The sequence below is a fragment of the Sciurus vulgaris genome (genome assembly GCF_902686455.1).
Source record: "Sciurus vulgaris genome assembly, chromosome: 18".
Lineage (NCBI taxonomy): Eukaryota > Metazoa > Chordata > Mammalia > Rodentia > Sciuridae > Sciurus > Sciurus vulgaris.
Window position 1 is genome coordinate 16,485,861 of NC_136479.1, and position 19,384 is coordinate 16,505,244.

Genomic DNA, 19,384 nt, shown 5'->3' on the forward strand with positions numbered 1-19,384 from the left:
CTTGAAAGGACCTTTAAGACTCCACTAACTAGATTCTTGATATTTATAGCCATTCACAGCTTCTCAATTGATGGAGTGGAAAAAATTGTTATAAAACTCTGGAAACAAACCACAATTTCTCCAGGTGACAAACTGCAGTTGTTTTTGTTTTTTAAAGCATAGATAGCATTCAGTATCTGGAATTATTATTATTATTATTGTTTTAAAATATCTTTAGATGTTGATAGACCTTTATTTTATTAATTTATTTATATGTGGTGCTGAGGATCAAACCCAGGGCCTCACACATGCCAGACAAGCACTCTATCACTGAGCCATAACTCCAGCCCCGTGGAATTATTTAGATGTAACTTAAAATCGCAAATATGGATATACCTGTGAGCCTGAGAACTGTGTCATGCTATACTTGGTAATAGATTCAAGATAGAATTGAAATAATTATTTTTTCCCAAATGAAAAAAAATACTTGGGTGTCACAGCCAGAGTTTAATGTTGTGCTAAAGGGCAGATTGGGTTTCCTGTCCTGTGCCCTCCTGTACCTTGTGGAGGCTGGTTGAAGTCAGGCATGGGTTAACAGTGCTTCAGGGTGTCAGCCAGCCAGTTGGACACTGATGGATTGGTGTCCTCCTCTCAGCTGCCTTCCAGAGCCTGTAGGCTTTGTAGCAGAGCACCAAAGAGACTTTGGAAAGGGTTTCTTTCCTTCCTTATAACCTGTATTGAAACTGTAACCAAGTATTTGCTTCAGTTTCACAGAATTCTAGGATCTCTTTCTTCTGCTGAATACTGGGGGTCTTTATGTTCTCCTCCGAAGGTGCCCTAGAAGACTAGTAGCTTCCAGTAAAAGGGCTGTTTAGACTCTCCAAAGCTTTGTTGAAATCCTACTATTTTAAAGTGAGTTTTTCAATAGTTTTGCCAACTATTTATTAAATCAAAGCCAAGGCAACTTAATCTAATCTGTATAAATTATCCCCTCCATGGATTTGAGGGTGCTTGCCACCAAATGCATTGAAATCTCACATAAAGAGGTTATTGGGTTGGGTTTAAATCATTTGTAGAAAAATGGGGGATGGCTTGAATATTGACTCATAAATGCAAGAAGGTGTCATTGGTGAAATGTCTTTGATTTGACTGTATTGCAGAATCTTAGAATGTGATTTTTGAATCCTTAGCTGCCAAGGTCAGTGTTAGTGGGCTTGCTCTAACCACTTGCATAGAAAGGTTCTGTGTTCTTGGATCACAAGCAGTGAAGATTTTCTGATTGTGGTGGCACTGAATGTGTCATGTCTTTGGTCACCTATTTCTTCTGAGAGCAACTGGGTGCTCAGACCTACAGTGTGGTTTTTAGGCATTTCCCTGAACTGCACATCTCCTCTGGTTTTTCATGTCCTTCTCCTTACTGCACAAGCCTAGGGGAAGGTCATATGAAAAATAAATTGGGTTTCTTTCTCATCCTTGGGGATTAGGGACTGGGGCTCTGAGTTCCAACTGTGGAGTCATGGCTTGTTCTCCCTCCGCTTCTGGGATCTTCTCATTGGAATACAAGAATATCTTTTATCCTTAATCACGCTGGAGATTCCGTAAATGTTTTTGGAGTTCCATATATGGAACCTGGGACAGAATCCATATATTAACTTTTTTATTATATCACACTAACTAAAATCATTAAGTTGGTTTTTATAACTTCCTGATTCTATTAGTGTGCTTAATTCCTTTGTATTTTGGAAGAAAAAACTATATAGCATATCTCATGTTTGACTCAATGAGAAACTCCAGAAAATAATTTCAGAAAAGCTTTTAGTTGTGTCCTTCATTCTAATAAGCAAATACAGTTTTATAGAAAAATTGAATTCCTATTTTGAAGGAGTGATTCATCCACTAAGGTTATATAAATATTGATAGGTTCATGTGCTTAATGAAGACATTTTTAAAACAATATGACCTAAAATTCCATAGTATTAGTGAATACTATCATACAAAAACACTCCTGCTGACCTACCTAATTTGACTGTTTATTATTTGGCTAATTATTAGTATCTTTGCAGTCTTATTGCAAGCAGACAGAACATTGCTATTTACCATAATTTTTAGAGGGTATTATATTTAGTTATCACATTTTATTGTAGTTGGCATCAGCAGATAACTAAATGGAATAATTCTAGTTCAATTTAAGAGATTTACTTGGTTATTTAGATTGAGCGCAGTTTGAGTGAGCTTTAAAGGCAAATGCTCATTGAACACCTTTGCAGACACTGGTCTCCAGATGAGGATGAGAGATGGCAAACGTAGTCCCTACAGCGTGAAGTTCATTATGCATAGTACTTTGTTCTTGCCTGTACACCTTTGTCTATGTAGCCTTTGAGGAGCATGTGTTCTAAGAACTCACCTGCTTGAAGTGCCCAGGAAATCACAGGCAGCCACCTAGTGCTGTGAGCTCTGTATAGCTTTTCATTTAAGCCTGTCTGTCTGGAGAGACTCTAGAAGGACCACCAGATGGGATTCAGGGCTCCTGCACTGATTTTCTTTTTAGTTGGCTTTAGAGCAAGTTGACTGCTCATTGAGGACTCTGAAGACCCCAATCAAGAGCATAGTGTCTTTGCTTGTTTCTCTTGATGTCTGCCTTTATTTTCCCCTCTGGAATTTAAATTCCCTGAAGCCAGCAAGCCCATCTGTTAATCAACTATAGTCCCTAATCAACACGTTATGCTAGGATAGTTAGGCAACACTTGCTGGAGAGTCTGGACAATGAAGTTCTCTGTCTGAGCCCAGGTAGGTGTTTTCAGGCAGTGGCAGTTTACCCCCACTTCTGGGGCATTTGGCAAATGCCTGGGGCATTTTGGGTTGTCATTCAGGGTAGTGCTACAGGAATCTGATGGGTAAAGACTTAGGATGTTTTTAACTGTCATGCTCAGGTCAGCCCCCATGACAAAGAATTATCAGGCCCTAAATGTCAGCTCCAAGGATGACAAATTCCTGGCCTATAGGAATTTGGTTGTTGTCTAGATGGGATTATCTTTCCTCTAACATGTCCAGTTCAGCTTAATTAGAGGATAGTCCTGCTTTCTTTTCTCAAGCAGACATACTGGTAGAGGTGAGTAGCAGCTTCTTTGAAAGACATTTTTGTTCCTAAAACCATATGTACCTAGATTGGAAGCTGCAGTCAGCAGAAGCTGCTGGGGACCCCAGGCTTCCCAGTTATTCAGAAGTTACCAAGTGGTAAATGGAATGTAAAGAGCTGGCCAGGTGCCTGGCACACATGGGTGCTCAGAAGTGTCTTGCTTCCTTGCTTGTGGTATTGCAGTTTTGTAGTGGGTGGGTAGCTTTAACCACTATTTGCAAAATTGGATTTAAGAAAGACCTTGTAGAAACCCTGGAGTTGAGAAATTGACAGAAACCTAGTGACAGCTATCTCTGTGGTTATCTTTATGTTTCCACTAGGATTTTATTAGAAGTGCCAAATTCTGTCTGTTTAGACTGCCTGGGATTCTTAGCAATACCTCATTTAACAGACATTGCTTGTCTGTGTCTGTGCCAGGCTGTGAAATCAGTCATTGTCCCCATCGTTAGGAAGCCCTCAGTCTACCTGCAAAGACAGACACTGAACATACAGTTGTGTATAGTTACTTAATTCAGAGGTCATACATGTTGCCAAGGAGTCATGGCAAGTGTGAAAGGGTATTAAAATGGGGAGGGGCTGACCTATTCTGAGAGTTGAAGAAAAACCTACTTGAAGAAATATTTAAACTGAATTTGAATTAACCAGATAAAGAGGCAATGAGCTGGGTGGTAGGAAGCATAGGGGCAGAGCAAATACCCTGCGAGACAGCCATGGTAAAGGAACCTTCCAGAAAAAGAAAAACAGTTGAGCACTGACAAAGTGAGGACCCTGTGTCATTGGTTGGTAGGGAATGCCACAAGGCGAGGCTGTGGACACAGAATGGACATATATCCCATAGGGCCTGTTAATCACATTGAGTATTTTGAATGTTATTCTGAGACTACTATGAAGCAGGGTAGCAACATGATCAGGTTTGCATTTTAAAAGAGGTTTGCTAGGTCACTTATGTTTCCAGACCACTTTTAATTTCTGGAAGATCAAACGCCACCTACATTTAGATGTTGTGTGGGGGGTATGTTATTTAAAGCAAAGCAAAACTACTGTGATATAATTCATATACCATAAAATTGATCCTTTTAAAGGGTGCAATTCAGTGGTTTGGTATATTCACAGAGTTGCATGACGGTCACCTATCTGATTTTGGAACATTTTATCATCTCCACTCGAAAAACAAAAAGCCTATACCCATTAGCAGATACTCCCTTTTGTTCTCTCCCTTTAGTGTCCCCTAACAATTTACTTTTCTGTATCTGGATTTGCGTATTATAAATGCTTCCTACAAAATTAGGTAGTATGTGACCTTTTGCTACTGGCTTATTTTACTTCGCATGTGTTGTCAAGGTTCATCCTTGTCAGGGCACAAATTACAACTTTATTCCTCTTTATGGTTGAATTCTATTCTGTATGGATCAGATCTACCACCTTGTTTACCCATCAGCTGATGGGCACTTGAGTTGTTGCAGCTTTTTGGCAATTATGAATAACACTGTTGTGACTTGACATTTGTATTATGTAAATGGTCAGGAAGGACATAGATTTCAACTCTAATCTTTGAAGAGAAGAGCTTACTCCTTTTTATTCATATGGCATTTGGTTCAAGAAGCAGCTTCTCTTCTGAAAGACTTGTGTGGCAGTAAAGTTTCAACCACATGTGTTAATGTTGATGAGAAATATGTCATTGAAAACCAGAATTTTCTTCTTGGCGCTTGACAGCAACGTTCGCAGTTAATGGTGCCAGTTCTTGCTTAGTTCTGGAAGTCAGAGGCCATTGTTACTCTAGTTCAGTTGTCCATTTAAAAGCGGATGCCAAGGAATTCTTTGCTTCTCAGTTGAACTACTTCTTGTCCACATTGATATAATGTACTTGATTGCCTTTTATCAAAGTAACGATTTTCATCTTGATTAGTCATTTTAGAGAATAAAAAATAAATAAAAGGCAGAGTGGCCTAGGTATTACAGAGTTCAGAATGTGTGCCAAGATATCACGAGTATAATAAAAAATGGTTTATGACCTGCACTGGGGCATGACTTCAGGCTCAGTAAGTATTAAGATTTAGTAAATGATTAAACAAGGACATTTTCAGGCCAAGGAAAAAAGGATAGGCAGTTAATATAAGAAGCTTCATAACTTGTCCTGTAGGGTGGGGAAAATAGTTTTGTATGAAGTCCAAGTGATTTTGGTAACAGTGGTTAAATAGCAAATTAGCACAAATAAGTCAACAGCTGGAAAGGTTTGGTGTATTTAGTTCAGGGTACATGGTTTGTCAAATGATGAATATTTGAAATTTAATGGCCTGCTGCTGCTTTCTGTTGTTTTTTAACTGGTTCTTTTTAATGTTAGTGTCAGGGATTTTACCCAAGACTTCATTCAACATTAAGCAAGTTCAGGATGACTGTAAAATTGGTCCACTCATTGTGCAAGAAGTTATGGGACACCTACTGCTGATAAATGGTCATATTTGTCAAGGGGAAGCAATTTATTTTTTTGGCTAATAGACTCCTAATTGGGAAAAACTGGTGGTTTCATAGCAGATAATGGATTAATAATAACTGGTCTACTCTGCAGTTTTGTCACTGTACTTAATGGGCTCACTCTTATTTGTCAGGTCATGTTAAGAATCTGACTGCTACTATTATCATAGAATGCTTACTGTGTGCTTGTGCTGTATTGGGCACAGGCCTGCTTTATGTTGTTTAATCCTAATCATCTCCTACCAGGTTGGATAGACACTAGTGGCATCTGTAGTCTACCTGTGAATGAATAGAGGCTCAGATTAAGTGACTTGTCTTTGCTTACCTGGGAGTGGCAGAGCTGGACTAGATTGTAGGGCTGACACTAAGGCTTATGTACAGTCTCCTCTGCCACAAATTCTCAGTGAAATGGAAAACATTTATTAGTGGAACGTTACATTTTGTCTACAGTTGAAGTTCTTGAATTTTCTTCTAAAAAGTATAATTTGGCTAGAGCCTGTTCCTGGAAATCTGGTTCTTAGCTTGTTGTTACTTGGTTTTCTCACTGATTGCAGTATGACCTTAAGTAATTTCTTTATCTTTCTTAAGCACATTTTGTCCCTGTCTCTAAGGATGCTATATGCCCTGTTGTTAAACCTCAAGATTTTTCAAGGTCTCTTTTGTGTAGCCTACAAGAAGACAGGCAGTCTAATGTAGTCACTGGGGTGTTCAATTCTCCTGCCTACTGTCACTGATATGTTTGGTGGTGTTGAGTTAAATCATTGCATTATGTGATTGTTTTCTTACCTGAAAACAAGATTAACAATGCTAGCTATTTGCCTTCTGATGTTGAATCTCAGTGAAGGAAAGAGCAGCAGAGCTCTTCTAGATCTTGGCGGTGTTGGTGACTGAAACATTGGGCCAGGAGTCAGAATACCTGGGCTGATAATCCGGTTCTGCCTCCCATTGCTCTGCGGGACATGCAAACCTTGCCCTTCCCCCACCATTCCCACCTGCCTTGAGGATTGTCATGAGAATTGAAAAGTCATGTCTGAAATGTATTTTATACTTTATAGGCCAAATGGGTATAAAAGATGATGATTGTCCTCAAAAGTACCATGAGATTATAGTAATTGGAAATCGTAGATTTGATTTTAGCTTCTGTTTTTTGTTTTTGGTTTCCTTAGATGACATTTTGGGTTGTGTGTTTTAATTTTTTGTTCTTTTTTGTTCTTTTTGTTTTGTTTTGTTTTTTAGTGGTATGTGTGCAACAGAGAGAAATTATGTGAATCACTCCAGGCTGTCTTTGTTCAGAGTTACCTTGATCAAGGAACACAGATCTTCTTAAACAACAGCATTGAGAAATCGGGCTGGCTATTTATCCAATTATATCATTCTTTTGTGTCATCTGTTTTTAGCCTGTTTATGTCTAGAACATCTATCAATGGGTAAGTGAATCTTGGACATTTTGTTTTTCTTTATCCTTAGGTTTAAAAAAAGGAAAAGTGAAAAAAGAAATTTATCTTGTTCAAGGTATTGACTGTCTCAGCTACAATATTTCTACTTGCCAAAGTCCTTGGCAGTGGGTTCACTGTTCCACCTTTCTCTGCTTTGCTTTTAAAATTCACTATAACTTGGTGAATAGCCTTAGTAGTATTTATTTCTATGGCCAGAGTTACTTAATTCAATGCTCCACAGCTTTGATGTCCATGGAAACCACCTGGGTGGGTGGGTGGGGGATCTGTTAATATGTAGAGTAAGAGCCAGTAGTGGGTCTGTGTAGGGCCTGAAATTCTACTTTTTTGTGTGATTCTGGGGAATTAAACCAGGGCCTTGTGCTAGGCAAGTGCTTTACCACTGAGGTACATCCCTAGCTCTTTCTGGTTTTTATCTTGAGGCAGAGCCTCCTTAAGTTGCTGAGGCACTGGCTTTGAACTGTGATCCTCCTCCCTCAGCCTTTCAAGTAGTTGGGATTACAGGCATGCACCACTGTGCCCAGCTGAGATTCTGCAGTTTTAGCAAGCCTCGGGTGATGCCTACAGTGCTGCTGCAGCCTGCTGGTGATGCATTTCAAAGTAGCAAGACCCTTCAAACCAAGGCTGTAAGCCCTCAAGCCCTTAGGCTGAAGAGCAGGACCTTGGTCTTAAACACACTTCCCAGAGGGAGTTTTTCCGGGGGAGTCTAATTTCTCAGTCCAACAGTGGATGATGGCTTGTTTGAAGAGTCTTTATGTTTGTTCTTACATAATGTCTGGGCTCACTAGCATGCGTAAACTTATTGTGGAACTCTGAATTCCCTCATATGAATCCACAGAAAAGGATTGAGGAATATTATTTATTCTTTCTTAGCCAAATTTTGAAATATCCCCAAGGTCTTAGAATTCAGAAAGCCAAAGAGAAAAGCAACAGGGCATGATACTTAAGAAGCCTAATTGGACCACTGAAGCCACTGGTTGGACCCACTTTTCCTTTCCCTTAAGGTTTGGAGCCAGTTTCTGCTGAATGTCTGGATCCCCAGTCTATCATCTGGTCCTTAAATATGTTTTCAGGCACCACAAGCCATTTCTCAAGATTTCTTATTTGATGTTCTTCTTCATTGTTTGTGTGAAATTGCCTTTCCATTTGCTTCAGCAAACAGTTGTTATTTTTGTATTGGGAGTTGAGTTTATACAACTTGGTCTGACATTTTGTTCCTAAAATTTCTATCCTATACTATTTATTCTTTCTTGGGATATTAGATGAGTCACTGAAGCAGAGATTCTTATTTTGGGGGTCCAGGATGTAGCTCTTTGAAAGTATAAAAGGTAGGAATCCTTTCTTCAACAAATACTTACATTTTTTATATAATTTGGGGGTTTTCAAACTCTGAATCTCTTCCTTCTTCCTCTGTCTGTTGGAACCTTCCCTACTGTAGATTTTTTTCGGTTTGATCAAAGAGGCAATGCAATTAGTAAACCTAACCCTAACTCCTTTGATTTCCCTTATCCATAACTCTTCTATTGTATTTTTTTGAAATGGGGTCTTGCTGTGTTGTCCAGGCTGGCCTTAAACTCCTGGGCTTGAGCTGTCCACTTACCTCAGCCTCTCAGATAGCTGGGACTACAGGCATGTGCCATCTGTCTGGCTCATTTTGCTCTTTACTTATTATTATTGTTTATAACCTACTATCTCCCTGCCAGCAAATCCCTCTTACCCTGTGTCCTCTTCTCAACAAAAAACTTAATTTTGAGTTTCTTGGTACTTCCCCCTCCCCCATGGCAACGGTAGATTATTACAAGTGACTGCCTCTAACAGAAATAAATAATTACCATAGTATTGTCTTGAATTAAAGTTCTTATTAAACTAACTTTATGGTAGAAAGGAGAAGACCAAGTAGTGAGAGACTTGCCATTTTCAGAGTTTATTTTCCAGGAGGCAGACCTCCTCTATAGACTTCAGATCTAGAGAGAACTTGGATTGTGGCCAGAGAACCTAGACTGGATATAAAAGACTAAAGTCAGAGACAAATTAGAGCACCACATCTCTTTCATGGTTTGTTTTCCAGAAACCTTATATCGGCCCGAGTGTCTTGATATTTTAGATGGAACAATTCTTAATTATGTTAGACTTTCCCACACATTGTAGGAAGTGTTACTTTTGGGGGGACATTAATACCCCCAAGTCACTGCAACTGAAACTCCCCCACTGGCCCCTAGTAGGCAAAATTGGTCCTGGCTGAACTACATTGGGCTGGATGGACTTGACTTTAGTTTTGACAGTGTTAATGTTTTTGTGGAGCCCTGTTGCTAATGTTCTTTGGAAACAGGACAGGGCTTCCTCTCTTTCTCTCCGGTGCCCTTAAATGTAGATCAGTCAGGTGACCTTGTGCTCTGACCTCAGATGACCTGTAGTTCTAGTATTTGATGAGTATCTTGGCAATGTTCCTCATATCCCAAGAAGATGACCTGGAAAGCATGTTGTTTTATAGCTGGGAAAGTTTATGCAGAATGACTGTTTCATGCACTTACTCTGGTCCTGTGCCAAGGTAGCACCGAGGTTCAAAACATGCCTCCCTGCATCCTTGCTGCTTGGAGCCTCTTCTGTTCTGACTCGGGTCTGAGTGAAGTTCATGCAGCTATTTCAGCAGGTTCAGCCCCTCTTCTCAGCTGTGCATGTTTTTTCTCTGGAAGATAAGAACAGTAGAGGATTAAAAACAACTTGTCTGTTTTGAGATATGCTTCTCTGGCAAGTGGTTGTCATTTATAACATCATGGTTTGTTGTCTCTGGGGTCTTTCCTTCGCCCACTCCCCAGACTTTGAGCATTTCTCTGGGCCGGATTTACTGTAAATGTATTATTAAATTTGGTGTAACTTACCTATGGCCTTAAATGGGAAAAGAGGAGGGGGAATTTGTTACATGAACTCCCTCCCCTATTTTTATTTTTTTCTGAAACTGGTCTTGGCTCAAGTACCATGTTGCATGCATCTTTTCAGTCGCTACATAGCCACCATATTTTTGTGTTCTGATTATTTGGAGAAAGTGGCAGTAGAGATTTCCTTGCTCCTTCCTAGACCAATGATTTTTCAGTATGTTTTCTAGGATCTGAGGAAGAAGTGCCTCAGGAATCGCTTCAGGCTGCAAGTAAATCACAGAAGTGGGCTGGTGGCAGCTCCAGGGCTCTCAGCCTCATGCCAGCAGCAGCAGCAGCTGTCTTGCTATTTTATACTGTGTATGAATGCCACTTCATTTAAAGAAAAGGTTCTCCTGCGTAAAGGAAGTTGGATAATTCCTGCCCCAGACAAACTAGGATTTGAGAGCTAGAGGTCAGGTTCTAAATGTGGAGTTCATTTTATTTCCCAAAGTGGTGCTTGCAGGAGACTTGGCTGCTTTTCTGAAGGTTCTCTTTGATCTCCATTCTAACGCCTCTCAATTTCTTTCTTTTCAAAGGCGTTATTACTGTTGGGAGTGTTTTTTTTTTAGGACCTTTGGAAGTAATAGGACCAAGCCAACTGTAAAACATAAACAGACCTCAGTGTGAATCTACTTTAATGCAGATTAACTGACGTCACAGGACCATTCTTTTTCTCTCTTTTTTTTTAAGGGTCTCATATTATATTAGCTTTATTATATAAAAGCTAATTTTTCCCTTTCACCCACTGTTTAGTTCCATCTTCCAATTGGCTTTTTTCCTACTTGATTTCTCTGCATAGTGTTGTGGTACGATTCTGTTAGCCTATCATTTTAACTGTTGAACATATGTTCTGCTACTCCTTCTGCCTTGCCTTCCTGTTTTGACTTAAATTCTTCACAGTCATCTTTTAATTTCTTATTCATTCCTTCTATTCCCTACCTCCCTTTTCCTTTTCCTATGCCTTTGAGGGTATTATTTACAACTCTAAAGAAAAATGATATCTGTATTTATTTTCCTATTTTATTTGCTTTTTAATCATATAAATCATAAAAGATAAGATGTATTTTAATCATAAAACTTATAAGTTCAGAGGGTTGTTGGTGCTGAGTCATTACATTTACTTTGTGTGTAGGGGGTTAATTTGCATAGACTCTTCCATTTTTGTCCTTTTTTTTCAGGTTGCTAGGAAGAGGTTCAATGTTTGTATTCTCACCAGATCAGTTTCAGAGACTGCTTAAAATTAATCCAGACTGGAAAACCCACAGACTTCTCGATTTAGGTGCTGGAGATGGAGAAGTCACAAAAATCATGAGCCCTCATTTTGAAGAAATCTATGCCACTGAACTCTCTGAAACTATGATATGGCAGCTTCAAAAGAAGAAGTACAGGTACAGTTTTTTTTTTTTTTTTTAATGTATATTTTTAGTTGTAGGTGGACACAATATCTTTATTTTTATGTGGTGTTGAGGATCGAACCCGGGGCCTCATGCGTGCTAGGCAAGCGCTAACACTGAGCCACAACCCCAGCCCCACAGGTACAATTTTTAGACATGGTTTGGAACATACTTCTTGGTTTTAGATGTACTTCTTCTTGAAAGTATGTTGTTTAAGGGTTATGGATCAGAAATCATTTCCCATGATTAGGAACTTACATAAAAATTTCCATATATGATTAAATGGAAATTTAGAGAGGAAATAATCTTTCCATAGCAGTGTTTTTCTGGAGTAGAGGAAGGAAAAGGACTAGTGAGAGCTTGGAAAAGGCAGGTTAGGGACTTGTTCCCTAATTAGAATCTGACATTCTTAAATATTTTGTATGTTTAATATTTTATATTTTTAATTGAGGTGAAATATATCTAATACAGTTTACTGTTTTAAAATAATGTTGAAGTGTACAGTCATGTCAGTGGTGTTAAGTACATTTGCATTGTTGCACAACATCACCGTTGTCCATTCCCAGAACGTCCTTCTCTTCTCCTGCTGAACTCTGCACCCATCAATCTGTAACCCCCGTTCTTCTTTTCTTTCAGCCCCTGGCAACCACCATTCTACTTTATCTCTGACTGTGACTATTCTAGGTACCTCATATAAGAGGATTCATACTTTTTTCCTTTGTAACTGGCTTATTTCATCCAACATGTCTTCATAGTTCATCTGTGTTGTAGCACATATCTAGATTTCTGTTAGTGCTAAATAATATTCCATTGTATGCACATACCACACTTTCTTTATCCATTCATCTGTCAGTAGACTTTTGGGTTGCTTCTACCATTTGGCTAATGCTTCTACCATTTGGCATTGTGAGTAATGCACGAACATATCAAAGTTCCCGCTTTCACTTATTTTGGATATATACCCAGAAGTGGGATTGCTGGATCAAATGATGAGCCTGTGTTTAATAATTTTGAAAATTTGACATGTCTTTTCCATATCAGCTATACCATTTTTTATTCCCACCAACAGTGTTCAAGGGTTCCAGTTTATTCACATCCTTGACAATTGTTTTTTTTTTTTTTTTTTTTTTTTTTTTTTTAAATAATAGCCATCAGTAATGGTGGGTATGAAGTGTCAAATCTCAGTTTTAAGACCATCTGGTTCTTGAGAGACTTAGGAAGAAGGGTAGTCTATTCAGTGTAGGTTCTTTTGGCTAGGAGATTTCTGCATGAGATTTTTTGGCTGAGTGTAGAAGAGTGGAGCTGGAGCTGAAGCTGGCCTCCTCTGTGGGACTTTGGAAGCCTGGTTTGGCCTTGGAGTGAAGGGAGAATTGTGTAATCACTGACTTTTACAGACTAACCCTAGTCATGGAGCATCAGTGTACATTTTGGAGCAGGATTGAACTGACCACTTGCAAAACAGAAGTCTTTAGCCCAGAGAAGGGGTAATAAATAGGAAGGGGTAATAAATAGGAAGATGATAGGAAACAGATATTCAGTGGGGTTTTATATGGAAGGAAGGAATAAATGTTATCTCTGGTATAACTGGGTATAGGCCTGTAATCCCAGCCACGGGAGGCAGAGACAGGAGGATTGCCAGGTTGAGTCTAGCCTCAGCAACTTAGTGAAACCTTGTCTCCAAAAAAAAAAAAAAAACAAAAAAAAAAACCAGGCAGGGGATGTAGCTCAGTGGTAAAGGGCCGCTGGTTTCAATTCTTGGTATCAAAAACCAAACAAACACATACCAAAATAAGGATGAGTTTGAGCTAGAGTAGATATAGGTTTCAACCATCTCAGCATTAAAACTAATTTTCCCTTAAGAGAATATATTTCTTTCACATGAAAACTACCTATCTACAACTAATTCTGGGATGGATGTAATGAAATTATTCTGGATTACAACATGCTGATGGTATTTGGCTTCTGCTTCATTGTACATATGAGTTTTTTGTTTTTAAAATCAAGTATATAATTTTTCTTTCAAATTGCTCACTTCAGTGTTTAAAATCAGAACTGTTGAAATTTTTATGCTAAAACTATAATCTTTACAATACTATTTTGAAATTCTTTAATGACCTAAATCTAGTTTGTAAAATCATTATTGCAGTTGATCTCAGCACAACAAAATGATTTTGAAACCCTAATGCTCTATTTATTCCAATCAATATTTAGTTCAATTAAATATCTGTACAACAAAGGAATATGACTAGTTACTTGAAGTTAGATTTGTTTGGAGGATACTTTGTTTTTTAAAAATATAGATTGAAAAAAGATTTAACTGAGTGGCTTATGTTTTGTTTTGTTCTATTCAGAAATGCCATAAAATATCATTGTTAGTGATGTTTCCAAAATAACCCTCATTTTACTTTTAGAATTTTCTGAAATACTTCTGTTGTTCAGCATTACTAAAGACTTGTTTCCCAAAGATCCTATTCTGTTTCCTTTTTCACTTATTTCTGTCCCAACTTGTTTTACCTGCCACATTCTGATTGGTGTAACCAGGTACAAGTAAGTAGTTGATTGAATTGACTCAGTGGTTTGCTTAGCAAAGACTCATGATTTAAAAACTTCCCCCTTTTGTAGATAAACATTGTAAAGGACTAAAAATGGTGTGTGTGTGGTGGTGGTGAGGGGTGAGGTTGAGAGTGATTTTCTAACCATTTTGTTCACTTACAGTTTTATAAGGATGTCCTATGCTTTATGTTTTTCTGAGTAGTTATTTAGACATGAAGATTCTAGTGTATGAAATTGTCTCCTGGGAATGGATGTGATGAAAAGGTTTTAAGTTATTATTTTATACTACTCCATTCTTAAGTAATAGAAAGAACCCTAGGAATAGAAAACATGAATATATAATTTTTTTATGATTTAATGCCAGCGAATGTTAAAAAGGATTCATTCTTTTGTTCTCTCATTGGAGAAGAACAAAAGAATTTGATGTCTTAGATTCATAACTATTTTATTACTTTGTGTCTTCATGCTTATTAAACGTATGATTAGTTCTTATAAAGGAAGTTTTGTATGCTTTAGTATTTGTTAATAGGAGCAATGGTAAGTTTAAAGAAACATGGTTGCTGTTTGTCTCTTGTGTGGCCTTTGTATTTCTGCAAATATGGAATTTTAAGAGAATATTTTGAGTTTACTTTGATCTAGAGGACAGACTTAGAGCCTTTATTGGCATCTTAATTATTTTTTTAAAGACATCTTCAAAGCAAGAAGTATTAGTCAAGTTCTTTCTGATGTTTTTCTAGAGTGCTTGGAATCAATGAATGGCAGAACACAGGGTTCCAGTATGATGTCATCAGCTGCTTGAATTTGTTGGACCGCTGTGATCAGCCACTGACTTTGTTAAAAGATATCAGAAGTGTCTTGGAGCCAACTAGAGGCAGAGTCATCCTTGCCCTGGTCCTGCCCTTTCATCCCTATGTGGAAAACGGTAAGTACGGTCAGACCACTTCTTACCCGGAGTTGGTCATAATTAAACATTGTCTAGTAGTTCTCAAAACAGCTTGGAGTTTAAAGTAAAGCTGTTATCCCGTGTAAAATATCACATTGGTCAGTGTTCATCTTAATGTTGATTTTATAGAACTCCAGGACTCCCTTGCAGTGATCATAATTAATACTCAGCCTGGTCTGCCTGCTTGTGATTGAAAGCCTACAATGTGTTTGTATCCTCTGGTTTTAAATGGAGCTTCAACCCTTTATTGGTCTTCAACCCTTCATCTGCTCATCTGAACTTGCTGAATGTCATGTCTGTTTTGTTTTGCATTTCGCATTTCTATCGAGAACTTAAAAAAAAGGGTTGTGGTTACCTGTTTTTCTCTTTTGAGAAAATGTATAATTTCTTTGTGTAACATTTGATTTTTTTTATTTTATAATTTTGCTCTTCAGTATTGAGTGAAGACTATGTTAGGAGAAATGGGCTGGTTTCATATCACTTCAGATTTATTGTGACTTCTGGCATGTAATGTGACCTAATGTCACATGAATTCATAGTTTAAGTTTATGTGGTTTGCATTTCAGTTCATCTTGGAAATTATGACTTTAAGCCTGTTTTGTATTTTTGTAAGTTAAAATGCATATGCATAAAATTATGATTTATACAACATACATGTTGATATTTAATAATCTTTAATTTTTCTATTTTGGATGTTGTTTCAAAAACTTAACGGCTGGCAGACATTTTTAAGAAATCCATTACTACTTTGCAAGTGTCATAGTTACTAGATATGAAGGTTTTATCTTAAGGAATAATGCTTACATTTCTTACAATCATGAGTACTGTATGGATTTATGTTACTATTTATGTGCTCCTTAATTTTTTCTTGTTCTTATTTTTTGTTCCCCACGGGCCTTAGTCCTTTCAGATTGAATGCTTGTCTTAACTACCATGTGGTTTTAGATTTGTGTTGATGATGTGGAAAGTGGGAACTCTTTAGGCATGGGAGGGCAGGGAAGAAAGTTAAAGTAGATACCCTTTCCCACTTTGCTTCTTCATTTTTACTTTCCTATTGTTGACTGGTTAGTTTTGGTAAAGCAAAAACTGCTTGATGCATGAGTGCCCGTTTATCATGTGTACGTTACATAGTGAATAAAACCTAGTAAATGTCCTCCTTGGAAATTCAGCCACCTGACTGTATTTCAGTGCTGTTCCCTGTGTAATTAAGCCTAGTCTCCATCTCTCTCTGTTGCACTCACTAGTCATCAGGTTGTAAGATTCGGGTTTCCTGTGTCCTGTTGGGCAACCGCTTGATAGAACTTTAATGCTACTTCCTGACATAGCAGGAGGTAGAAAAGCAGGAGGAAGAAACATTGGTCTAACCACAAATTTTTATTTCCTTGTGTTTCTAACACTGAAAATCAAGAGGAAGTCAAACTGGACAAGAGGGCAGTCCCCACAAAGGATTGAAATAATCTCCTTGATTGTGGATGTGCAGGGCTGCCTGTGGAGACTAAGGAGTCTGCCATGTGACACATTGCAAACTTGAGACAAGAAACCTTGTTGCTATGGGTGACCTTTAGTGACCCATAAATTTTGCAGACTGCTCTGTAACACTCTATTATTGCTTCCTTTCTCTAAATCACTAATTAGATCCTGATGAGTTCCATGTGAAACTGTGAGGACTGGAAGGTGCAAAGTGGTCTTGCTGTGTGAGTTCATGAATACCGGCCTGTTTTAAGGCTCTCTGAGTGTGCTTGGCCTGCCTACTTGGCTCAATTTCTTTTTAAAAATTTTTTTGGTGCATTATAACTACACATAATAGTGGGATCCATTATGCACTTTTTGTAGTGCGCATTACATAATTTGATCAATCTCATTTCCCAGTATTTATTTATTTTTTAACAAAAAGCAATTGAAGGTGAAATGATTCCCTGTGTAATCGTTTGCGGAAATGTCTTCAAGTTGAACCACATTGATTTTGTTGCTTAAATTAACTTGGAAAAAAGACACATGTGAAAATGTATCTTTCTGATTTCAGTTTCTTTGGTTTACTGACCCAGTCTTGGTTAGGGATTGTTAAATCTAGTGATAATTGGTTAAGTCCCCCCCCCCAAAAAAAAAAAAGAGAAAAGTTTGTAATCAAGACAAGAATTATATTATAAAAATGAAAATTTAGTGACATGATTATTTTTTAAATTGTAATTTTTATACAAAATGATTCATGGTAAAAATTGTTCAAACAGCTTATAAGAGATTATACAGTGCAGTTTCTCATTCATTCCAGTTCCACAGTCTTCTCAGGTTATCTTATTCTTCAAAAGCTAATTTATGCAAATATACATGTGTATGTACATTGAACAATTATATACAAGCAAAAGAAGCCCTTTATAAGTACTTTAGTTGCCTTTTCCCACTTAAATGTATCTGGAAAATTTTTCCTTATCAGCACATATGCATTTATATCATATTCTGGATGTAAGCAGTGGTGTGCTGGAACTGGCTCAGACTGGCTCACGGCACCTGATGGTTAGTTACATTGGTAGGGATTTACCAAACTGGTTGTTAAATGTGGCCAGTATTACATTTGACCACAGTGGGAATATTTAAACAGTGGAATTTGGCAAATACCACAAATATGCTCTCCCCTCTTTTAAGCTGGTTGAACATTTACCAGTCACCACTGGGTGTATGGGGAGGAGGTTATACTTTTATACCAGTGATTTGCTTTCTAATGTTAAAAAATGTAGGAATTTTTGTTTGTGACTTTAATGAAAATATTTCTCTTTGAAATATTTTTTTGACTTGAGATCATCATTTCTTTTGAGAGACATTTTTAAAATTCCCATTTTATTAAGAGCCTAAAAAATTAGGAATTCATATTGAATTTTGTCATCTGAGTTTTTAATATAAAGAGATGGTCATATTCTTTTTTTTTCCTCCTTTGACTTTTTAAATCTATACTTTTAATATATAACCACTATATTATTTCTGGACTTGAATCATCTCAATGCACTGCTAGATTCTGTTTACAAAAATTCTAAATATATATATGAGCATTAATATTGTTGATAAATAATAGTCTGTGCTTAATCTTTATTTTTCTGGAGGGTGTTATCTTTGTTTTGGTATCAATGTTCTGTTGACTTCATAAAAAATAATTGAGAATGTTTTGACTGTTTGTTCATTCTTTGAAAGTTTGGTGGAATTCTCCTATAAAACCTCTTAGGCCTATGCTTTTGGGGAGGTGTGGATCTTTGGCAACTTTTCCATTCTCTCCCAGGGTCATTGGTCTGGTTAAATTAGACATGTTTAGTCTCGAAGCTCTCATCAGTCTAAATAGAAATAAACAGGACTTTAGCAGACTGTTTCATGGAAAGAGCATGGGCTTTCAGGGATGACCCCTGTTTGAATTTGAAATAAGAGTTTCTGGGTCTTTCATTAATCTTAGAGCTTAATCTGCAAAAAAAGGGAGGCTAATACCTACATTGAGGTTTATTGTGAGGATAATATATAAAATAATGTATTGAACAGTGTTTGACCATGTCTGTCTTGTTTTTGGTAGTTGACAAATGTTAGAATTATTACATTCTACCCCATGCTTTTACTTTTTAAAATTTTGTGGCTTTATTGATTATACTTGTTCAGTTCTTCAGACTAAAATATTTGTCAAAGTCTGCCTAAAACTCTTAACACAGAAACCAGAATTTGAAATCTTCTGCATTTTAACGATTTGAAAGTGCTTTTCTCCATTGTTTTGTGTGACTTGACACCTTAGAGACATAGCTTCTCTCAAGTCTTATACAGTATGAAAAGTAAATGAATTACATTGAATATCTCATTATTATATTTTGGTATGTGGTTTTGGGGGGCTCTTGTCTAGAGGGTAGGGTTTGTAGATGCTAGGACATCTGTTGGTCTATTTTCTTCTCATGTGCCCCCCCATCTCCCAACTGTGATAGAATTAGGAGGTGGGAGCCTTTGGCAGTTAACTAGGATTAGACGGGTCACAAGGTCAGGACCTTTATACATGGGATTAGTGTTGTCATTAGAGATCCAAGAGACCTTGCTTCTCAGTTTTCTGCCACATGAGGATACAAGAAGTGAGCAGTGTGCAGCTTGGAAGATGGTCCGTATCAGAATCCAGCTGTATGACATCCTGATATTAGATTTCCAGTCCTCCAGAACTGCGAGAAATAAATTTCTGTTGTTTATAAGCCACCCAGTCTATGGCAACTTGTTTTAGCAACCCAAATGAAGATAAGTTGGTTCAATTTTATTCTCTTTTTGCTGTCATGGGAAGCTTAGATCTTAAGGGAAATCTACAGTTTAATAACCCTTTCCAGTGACATTTCTTCTGGATATTCAGATAGCAAGACAGTTAATATAGGGATTCAATGAATATAGTTTTTATGGAGAGGGGTCAGAGTCAATGACTAGAAAGTGAAATTCTAAAAGATTAAAAAAATAGAATATTGTTCAGTTGTATTCATATGGAGACATTTGAGGGCCTACTATGTACCAGATAGAGCCAGGCAGTGGAAATAAAAAGATAA

At 37.5% G+C, this 19,384-nt stretch overlaps 1 protein-coding gene across 9 annotated transcripts in view; it reads left to right on the plus strand.

The window, feature by feature from the left end:
• Window positions 1-19,384, plus strand: part of METTL9 (methyltransferase 9, His-X-His N1(pi)-histidine) — a 93,550-nt gene that overhangs the window by 57,396 nt on the left and 16,770 nt on the right. For 6 of the 9 annotated variants that reach the window (XM_079120412.1, XM_079120418.1, XM_079120413.1 and 3 more), the window contains 3 exons: window positions 6,824-7,014; window positions 11,135-11,344; window positions 14,641-14,825. In XM_079120412.1, the coding sequence (XP_078976538.1) occupies window positions 6,824-7,014; window positions 11,135-11,344; window positions 14,641-14,825 (586 nt within the window). Of the gene's footprint in view, window positions 1-6,823; window positions 7,015-11,134; window positions 11,345-14,640; window positions 14,826-19,384 lie in introns of those variants that run through there. The other 3 variants (XM_079120417.1, XM_079120415.1, XM_079120416.1) reach the window with 3 other exon arrangements.